Below are 10,205 nucleotides of genomic sequence, written 5' to 3' on the forward strand. Positions count from 1 at the left end.
GTTGCTAAGTAACGGAATCTAACAGATTTTGTACATAATAAAGTAAGTTAATTAATCTTCCTCTATTTCAGCTGTTAGCATATACTACAGAGGAATCGAAGAGGTGAGTTGCTATGGAGATATATTGAATTTATCAATCACATACCTTACTGATGCAATTAACTTAATAATAATAATAAACTACGCTCTGCATCATAGATGAAATCGAGTAACAGTAATTAAGTGTAGAATTAACAATATTCAAACGTAATTAGACCAAACAAATTATGAAACTGCTCATTAATGATAGCTTCTTACAACCGACACACTTATATACCTTTATACATATAATTTGTTATCTATTTAATTGTAACCACACCAACCCCTCCCAACTACATTCCCACATTCCACCAGAACTACCCTGTACAGTGGACATCCCTCCCAGCTGAGATATGGGTTAAAATAATGGGCTACATTTCCCATGGAGAGCTAGTGGAACTGACGGTCTCTTGTTCTTATCTGCAACATGTTGCTGCTGACTACTCTATTTGTGAGTGTTTCCTTTTTACAGACTTTAAGTTGTTAGTTTCGTTTCGACGCCTGTTTACATTAACAAACGATTTTTGTTCAAGAAAGATGGCTTCTCATAAGATGAGAAAATTTTTTTTAAGTATTGAAAAATCAAACAAAACAACTGCTTTTTATCGATAAAGACTATTTTTAAAAGTGCACGCGAATAGATAGAGGCGTAAACGTATAAGATAAAATTTGCAACAAATGGAAATTTGACACTGAATCTGAAAAATTATACAATGTGTGTCTTGCACTGACTACAGAATTATGTATTACATCATTCATTACATTACATAAACTCCATTCCATGACTCGTACATTCTACATTTTACACTTAATTACACTCTCGTGTGACCTAATCACACGGCGTGTGAATTATTAATGCTTTAATGCAGCGGTCGAATAACTCATTCATCTGAATTACATTCTTAAAGTTCACAGAGATTCTTAGTTTCTTCGACATTCCATTTGCTTGTCGGCCCTTCACTATTTTAACTTTACTGCAATCACAAGCATGTTGTGCTATATTTTCTATTCATCTCTGCATCAAAAACGATTTGTTTATTAAAATTCAGGTTGGAATGATTGGTTCACTCTATTTTTGCATGCAGTGCCTTCCAGAAGTTTGTCTAGTTGCATGACAAGTGCGAAATCTTACAATTTATCTGTTATGCTACAAAATAATATTTCACAAGTCTCTAATAATACTTCCATCAATCATTATGATAACCCCCACTAAATTCTAAAATATTGTAAAATATCAAATTTTAACCGCAGTGGTCGAAACGGCACGCGCGGACACCTTACATAAAATTTGTGTCCCGACATAAAGTTTTCGTTGTTTACCTCAACTTTTTGAAAATGCTTGCGCGTCTTTCTATAAGTCGCATGGGGTGTTACCATGGGAACAGAACTTTAAATTAAGTCCAAAATTGTGAACCCAGACGCACAGCTGCTGATATCATATATCTTGCCGATAGAACAAATTTTGTCGGCCTATTCCTTATTTTTCAAGACAAATCTTTAATCTAGAATATTGCAAGAATCGTCAAACAGCGATTGATAGAGTTAAATTGTTAAATTGTGTTAAAATTTAAAAACTGTCCAATCATTGATTCAATGAAATATTTTAATAAAGGATAATATTCATATTATAAATTTTGAGAGATGCATCTATTGACCATACTATGTCCACTACGGAGTATTATTGATGTGTGAAATGCTAAGTTGAGGTCTGGAAAAGTTTTGCTGAGGGGCAACTAACCATAAAAACTACTGTTCCAGATTCCTTCAACTTATAAAGAACGATCACATCAAATATATAAGAAATTTGTCAGTAAAATCAATCTGCAGAGTGCTTTAACCATCACACTTTACCACTATGCATGTTACACAGGGAGCAAGATTACAGTAAGTGGGAGGGATCTGACAGATACACATCTCCAAGCTATTGGAGAGAGATCTCCTAAATATCTCACATTCAGCAGTTGCAACGGAAAGAAACTCTCACCTCTGGGATTCAGATCTCTGTTTAGGAACTGTTCTGCCTCACTCAAGGTTTGTTAGACATTACTCGACTAGCCTCATATTACTTCGAATTGAACGCATACACGAATTATGATATTATCAAGAGGGAGTCTTAAACGAAGCTGAAAAGCTTTCGAAATTTCCGACTAAAGAATTCTCAGCGACAAAACAAAACCAGACTAACATCGCAACGAACCTAACTCATCGCTGGGCTATAATGACATACAGCATATATTATGTAGTGTGTACCTAATATAGTGTAATGGTAATCGGATGAGAAATGTTACACACTCTCTCTCTCTCTCTCTCTCTCTCTCTCTCTCTCTCTCTCTCTCTCTCTCTCTCTCTCTCTCTCTCTCTCTTTCTATGACACGTAACATGGTCCCCGCAGGGTCTAACAATAACTGACTGTAAAGGAGGAGACTTAGTCTCAGCTTCTCTCCTCCTCCACCTCTCTGCGCGGTGTAGGGACCTCACTTCTCTTCATCTGTCTCTCTGTAACTTGGGAGATGAGGCGCTCACTCAGCTTGCTCAGAGAACTCACAGGTATGTGAATATCTTTACACACCACACTCGTGCAGATTATCTTTAAGGTGAGTTGCAGGTGGGACAAGGTGTGTAAGAGATGTGTCTAAACTTCTCAATACAGAATGATTGCAAGTATAGAGTAACTTTGAGGGAAGACGGTACTTTCCGATCTGAAACATCTACCCAAAAGAGAAAATATGTTTAGCCGTAGCGAGTTACTGTACACTGTAAATACTACTCTGCACTGTTGTGACATGTGCTGGCTGTGTGCCAGACCTGGCGAACTCAGTAGAATGTAGATACTTTACTGTACGGATATTTTAACGGAGAGGTATTTAAACCCAGACATAGATTCTGGTACCAATTGATTTAAGTCGTATTACCAGGTAAGAAAGACTAGCTCGATACTTACTGATTAATATAATTACCTGCAGGTTGGAGCAGCTGTGTATCCCGATGTGTAGTGGAGTATCAGATACTAGTTTCAGAGCACTGCTCCAACGGCACTACCGATACCTGACCTGTCTTGATATCACTGGTAAAACTTTTTAAATTACATGACAATCCCCTGGGTATTATATGACTATGAGATCTTTTTTAATACTTGTGTCAGTGTTTCAGCTGCCCTATATTTAAGTTTTAAAATCCCACACTCCACAGGGTGCTACCACATCTCCAGTGTAGCAATATCCCAGATCTCACTGTGCCCTAACCTGACATCCTTGTATTTGGGCAACTGCAACCAGATCCACTCGGCCACCATCCACACCCTCAGTGCCAAACTGGATAAACTTCTCATCCTGGACATCAGGGGCTGTAAGAACGTTTCAAGTGACAGTGTCATGGACTTGCTGAAAGCAAACCCCCACATCCATACGTTATCTTTATCTCATGTTGCCATGGTTACTGACGTGGTACTGGAGCAGATAGCGCGGACTTTGCTCAGTCTGAACGTGCTGGATTTATCTGGATGTATTAAAGTTACCAGTATTGGGATCCAGTATTTGGTTAAACACCCTCTCAGTGCGCTGGATCTGGGGTCTACTGCTGTTTCCTTTAGAGGGTGTTGCGCTATAGCTAACTATCTTTGTACAACTTTAAAACAGGTTTCTTTTAATTTCTGCTCTGATGTTAATGATGAATGTGTGAGAAAGATTGTACAGAAATGTAAGAAGCTGGAACGGATCAGTATTTTTGGGTGCAGTTATATTCGAAATTTGAGTAATTTAAGTAAATTGAATGCAGGCTTGGTTTTAGACTTTTAGTTTTAGTTTTGAACTTTGGATCGTTGTAATTTTATAAGTAGGTTCATTTATGTTAAGTTACCATATATATTGTCTTATTCATTGAGGATGTTATTATTGGATTGATGATTTAAAAAAGTGTACTATCTTAGAAATATTTAAAAAATCTACTGGCCACAAGAATAGCTCAGTAGCGTAACTTGATAAATAAATATAAGTTTCTCTGCCATTTACGCGGTACAGGTTTGTCTTCAATTCGATATATTATATGAAACCGGCCCATATTATGGAAATTGTAGTTCACGAGTTGTTCAGAGCTAATTTGAAATTGAAATCCAACTCTTGGGTAGTTTACAATGTGCAGTATCTTAAATTAAGCTGTGTTTAACTATACACTAAAGTAATTTTTTGTTCTTCCTATCGAGCATCTTGTCAATACATCTTCTGTTTATGAACATTTACAGAACACAGAGAAAGCCTGAGGTCCCCAGTACAGGTAAGTCAATGCACAATTTGAATTATTAGTGTATCTAAAATCTAGATCTCCAACTTACTAACTGTATTGTCTAATTAGGCATTTGTAATTGTTAAACTCTGAGTGTCTTACTGGGCGGCGATTAGGCGCATGCCTATAATATAATACTAATGCAGTCATTCCGCCATATCTTCAATTTTCAATAATCGGTGTTTATGACCACAAAAGCTTATTTGTTATTAGTCTATGTAATAAGCGCCATGAGTTGGCACAGAATTTTTTGTCTCTGATTTTGATAAATTTGGTACCAAAAGTTGCCTTTAACTGTGAATAATGAAAATTCACCGTGTACCGGTGTAGCACGATTCGTTGAGATGTATGTGGGCCTCCTGTTGCTGTGCATTGCAAAAGTGTACTATGGACGAAAAATGGTTAATTTATTGCTTAAAATGCCTATAACTCCTAAAATATTGAATATTTTGAAATAATTCTTACAGAATCGTAATGAGACGCAACTCTTGGTACCAAAATTATAATATTTAAAGCACCAAATTTTTCGAAAATTTGTACAAAATTTTACACAAGGGGGGACCCTTGTGTTCAGATTAAAAACTTTTGAAAAAAAATTCCTTTAAATCTTAAAATAGTAGTACTAAAAGTTTCGTCTCGATGAGCTGATTACGATACCATAATAACTATGTGGTAATAATTTAAAATGTGAAAGTTATAGGCCAAAAACTAAAAATTTGCGCGAAAAAAGCACGCGCGGCGAACAAGCGCCGTGTAGCATTTTTTCCGAAAATTGCTACACGGTGGATTTATTTTATTCACATTTTTAGACAACTTTTGGTACCAAATTTATCGAAATCGGAGAAAAAAGTTCTGTGCTCGCGCTTGGCGCTTATTACATTGACTATATAGTTATATTAATGTAGCGCGCAAAATTAAATATTCGGAGATGAGCGGGAATAGGGAATCGAAATACAAAACTTGATACTCGTTAGTATAGTCCGAGTCGTTACCTAAAAGTAAAATGACATCATACATGAGCGCAGCATGAATAATGCTAATGGAAATGCTGCAACAGATCTTTTTAGTTTAACTTTGTAAGTTTTATATAATATAAACGAGCTAGAGAGCTGGCAGTTGCCCTATATTTGCGATCAAATTTGTTTATATTCTAATCTAAATAAATGATAAAGGATGATGATTAATTACTCTACACTCGACTGTCACGTGACTTTTTCAACCCGTTCTCTAGCTGGTCCTGAACGACTATTCGATCAAACCTTGTCATGTCATACGTTGTATGACCCGCCGCGCACGAAGTGCGCGGCTCCCCTGTATCGTCGAAGACGGTACACTATAGTGAAGCACTACACTATAGTGAAGCGACAGTGGGGGTCACCACGTGATACAAATCAAACCCTAACTGCTAACCCTCTAATCTGATCCCAACCTTAACCCTAACCCAATCTTTAACAAAAGCATTTGCAATTTGCTGAAACCCTATCCCTAACGAGAAATTACGTCGTGACCCCCACTGTCGTTTCACTAAGTGTAAAGTTTTAACAATACGTCGATACAGGGGGAGCTGGAGCCGAGCACTCGTGCGCTACGGGTGGTCATCCTAACCTTAACCCAGTCTTTAACATAAGCATTTGCTGAAACACTTACTGGGCCGCGCTCAGCCTGTCATTCCACCTAATTTATGTTTATGAACATAATAGCCTGAGGTCCCCAGGTAACTGAAACACTAACAGTAACTTTGTCATTGGATGTATGACCCGCCGTGCGCGGCTCCCCTGTATCGCAGAAACTCTACAGTACAGTGTACACTACCAAAGTGTTGTATTACGTCGTGGGGGTCACGACGTAATACAACAGTAACCCCTATAACGAGAAATTAGACCAACTTCCTTGTACGTTCATATCACGTGATCGAAACATGAACAGTTTTTCGCGTTGTATGACCCGCCGCGCGCGAGTGCGCGGCTCCCCCTGTATTGTAGAAACCTGTATTGTAGAAACACCATAGTCAATAGTGAAACGACTGTGGGGGTCACGACGTGATACAAAAGCATTTTAACCATATTTTAACCATATATGTCAGGGGGTGTGATTCGAAATTTACTGGGCGGCGCTCAGCCTGCATCTTTCCGCCAAATCTTTATTTAAGTTTATGAACATAATATAGTAGCATGGGGTCCCCAGGTTATTCGGAATCAGCGTCCAAAAATATAGTATAATACATCTTACCTGCGGACCGCAGGCTTTAATGTTGGTAAATTACAATAGAGATTAGGCGGAATGACAGGCTGAGCGCGGCCCAGTAAAATACATCAAATGAAGTTGAAGTTGATTTCAATTTTAGAACAATCTCGAAGATCGAATGTAAAATTATTTAGCACGCCTGCTCAATAAATAAAAAATCCTGATATCCCCAATTAATTTAGTACTATTAAGCTGCATTTAAAGTAAATGTGAAATGCTTACTTAACTTGTTAGTTTTTTGCTCGACTTTCTTCACTTTACTTTTTTACTTTTTTGCTCGCCTTTCTTCACTTTACTTCTTCTGTGCAACTGCAATTAAGAAGCATGGAAAGAGCGCCGCCCATATAGGGTTTGGTGTACCAGGTGCGATACATAATCTCTGCAATTTTAAAATCGAGCGCTCGTTAAACGTGTAAATATAAAATTCAGTCTGTAGATGTAAACTTAAAACGTCAAAATTTAATTTCATACCTTTAAACTGAATTTTTCAACTGAAACTTTTAATAGTTAGTGTAACGTAGGTATTGTTTCATTTTCCATTCATTTTTCGCATTCGTTTTTATCTCGTTAACACCATAGCATGTAGCACATGGCTACTAGAATTGTCGTTACTTACGCGATCATGATCAAATTTTTCATTTCTAAATCAAAACATGACGAAAGTTAAAATCATCAAAATTGTTCCTTAAAATGTTGTGATGCTTGTATTTCAATAAAATTGTTATTTCCAAGCTAGGCCTATTTTGTAAACGGTATATGCCTACTAACTTAACCTCTCATTTACTTGTTACAGAGAACCTGTACAGATACCGTTGTTTAATGGAACTTTTTAAGATCAATAAGTCACGAGTACCAATTTCGTTATACTACTTATTCAACATATCAAATAGGAAAGATAATCTGTTCATTACACCCTCTCCAACTAATCAATTTATTTATAAATCTGCATGGCTGTGGAATGAATTCCGTAAAGTTGGCCCGTTAAATTTCACCTCCACATGCAGATCTATCAAGAATTTACTTAAACAGTCACTTCTAAGAGCTCAAAACCGGTATGGAACTGAGTGGTGTGACAAAAATTTCACTGAATTCTGATTAAGAAGTGATATTTATTTGCCTGTTATTCCCACTGAAGCACTTACTGACTGACAAGCTTATCTATGATTACCATGCTTGAATTTAGGTAAACAACATACAACTCATTTCCAAGTTACGCTGAGCGCAACCGCCGAATGACACAGCAATATGGAAACGCGCGCGCATAGCATTGCGCGCCGATGTTGTGCGCGCGCGTTGTCGGCCGAAACTTGGGAAGTTCCCGCTCTAATATTCAGACGACAGTGATGACTCATTAAGAGCACTAATTTCGACCACTTTCCCGGTCGAACCATACCAAATCAAACTAATTGACCCACGTGTATAGCCAATAACAAACTAAATTACATGTTATACTTTTTTTTTTGAGGAAAAGAATATTCAAACAATATACACATAATATAGCAATGGCCAATTGGCTGACTATAAGGTCATGGCCTGAACTTTAATAGTCAAGTGATGCTAAAGCAGAGCACAAATATGTAATAAGTTAATAGATAAAAATACTGATTCAATGATTAAAATTATAGCTGTGAGTGTCAATAAATTACTGTGTCATAAAAAAAGGAACGATGTACACGTGATCTGAGATACCAATATCTCAATATCAAAAGGATAGTGTCTAGAAACATTCATAGTCCATGGTGGCAGGTATCAAGTTAAACGAAGTTACACTGACTGGCAATGTATACGATTGCCGTCTCCCTCTCTCACCCCTGACCGCTATCAGGGTGCTCCTGAGGATTGAGAATCTAATCCTGGTGCGCATGTAACACATAATAGCCGCATAGTCTTCTCCTCTCTTCTGGGATAGTTTTTCAGCGAGTCTCTTGTGGTATCTTGTGGCTTGTGGACCCCATCCGCCATTTGTTGAGTATATAAGTTACATGTTATACTGATATCAGATGTAGAGTTTATAACATACAAATTCTAAATTTTTGACGGCTGACGATGGTAAGTCGCTACGTTTAACTCAGGACTTTTATAGTCTTAAGTCTTGGAGCTCAAAATGTCTCGTGCTGTGGGCCGTATAAACGGCGCACACCACCGCCCTGCCTTACTGCTTACATTACTTCATGGTTGCAGGGCGGAGCCGGTGCCGTTTGTCTCGGCCTCGAGTGGCGAGTGCTTGCCCATCGAATACACGATTGAAACACTAATTATTTACTGGCATTCTACAGTTTCCAAAACGAAGTACGAAGGTATATTAACTTTGAGCTTTGTTTTGGCAACTGCTTCATCGATGGGCGAGTAGGTATTTGTTGTTTAGCAGTGTTGAATATTGGAGCAATTATATAATGTATATCTCCATCATAATATAGGCTAGTGTAAACATATATAATCAATAATACAAACAAATAGTATTATATTATTGGTAACTCGCTAGATTATAAATGTTATTTAAACACATATGTTTACGTCAATTATTACTAAAATTTATATTCTTTTTGCTTTAATATAATTACATGTCACATAATTGATTAGTTGAATGAAACGTGTGCTACAAATGTCTACGCCTCACGCAGAACTGCGTACCGCTTAGTACTTCATGCTTGAGCGGTACTGCTGTTCACAGAGGCGCGCACTCAATTTAATCACAAATAACGAGCGCGCGGTTTTTGGAATTTCTCCATTAATATTATTCGATCTATTAATTAGATCGCAGGCCTGTACTGCGTGAACGACAGAAATATGTTTTAAATTATTTTGCTTCTGAAATTTTGGCTCTAGTAATTAAGAAATGTGACATGTAATTGTAAGATGACAATCAAATAGATCCTGTGCGCGGCTCCTAAAGCTGACCTACGAATTTCTGAACAATTGAAAATTGTGGCTGTGTGCGCGGCGTACTGTATATGTGTTTGAAATTGAAATTTGAATTTATTTATGAATATAACATTATGTATTGATTGTTTTGTGGTGAATAAAAATTTTTCTTTCCTAAATTTTTCTTTCCTATTTGCTCCTACAAATCCACTGCATACTCTAAATCCCTGCCTTATCCCATACCTAATCCCATGCTAAGACATTAACTAAACCTAAAAGTTAAACCCAACAGTTTTAGTCATGCATAGAAATAACCTTATTGACCTGGTCACATTTTTGCCTTACCTGCACAAGATCAATTGTAATTTTGTAAACAAACTTTGATGGAGTTGTTAATAAACTGATACGACCAGTCCTATCTGCACACTTACCTTTTCTCGAAAACAAATCGTTGTTTTTTTTCCAATGATGATCAGAACAAATTCCTTTTGGGACACATTTCTTTTTGAAACGTTCTCGGTTGATCTTTGAGTTATTCACACAAGAGTTCTTAACATTCTGAGAGGTTATAACTCTCAGGAAGAAAATGTTTACGATGATTCCTTTTTTAAGAGTTTTTGATTATATCGCACTTAATAGTAAACAGGATTCTTCTTTCAGCTAACGTAGTTGAATTAAGAATTTCTAACCTGATGCTGTATGGCTGTGTGCCGTTACCCTCGATTATCTGGGTGAAGCGGCAT

The 10,205-nt window shown here is 37.2% G+C and overlaps 2 protein-coding genes across 2 annotated transcripts in view; both read left to right on the forward strand.

The window, feature by feature from the left end:
* LOC134819360 (F-box and leucine-rich repeat protein 13-like) overlaps window positions 1-4,089 on the forward strand; it is a 41,006-nt gene extending 36,917 nt beyond the window's left edge. The window contains exons 4-9 of the mRNA XM_063829286.1: window positions 72-103; window positions 394-529; window positions 1,949-2,109; window positions 2,471-2,625; window positions 3,042-3,145; window positions 3,268-4,089. Of these exons, the coding sequence (XP_063685356.1) occupies window positions 72-103; window positions 394-529; window positions 1,949-2,109; window positions 2,471-2,625; window positions 3,042-3,145; window positions 3,268-3,872 (1,193 nt within the window). The 3' untranslated portion in view covers window positions 3,873-4,089. The remainder of the gene's footprint in view (window positions 1-71; window positions 104-393; window positions 530-1,948; window positions 2,110-2,470; window positions 2,626-3,041; window positions 3,146-3,267) is intronic.
* The window catches only part of LOC134819361 (splicing factor 3A subunit 2-like), a 41,442-nt gene that overhangs the window by 7,580 nt on the left and 23,657 nt on the right, over window positions 1-10,205 (forward strand). The gene's annotated exons all lie outside the window — the stretch shown is intronic.

This window comes from Bolinopsis microptera, chromosome 8, assembly GCF_026151205.1.
Source record: "Bolinopsis microptera isolate Bmic1 chromosome 8, MBARI_Bmic_1.0, whole genome shotgun sequence".
NCBI classification, from domain to species: domain Eukaryota; kingdom Metazoa; phylum Ctenophora; class Tentaculata; order Lobata; family Bolinopsidae; genus Bolinopsis; species Bolinopsis microptera.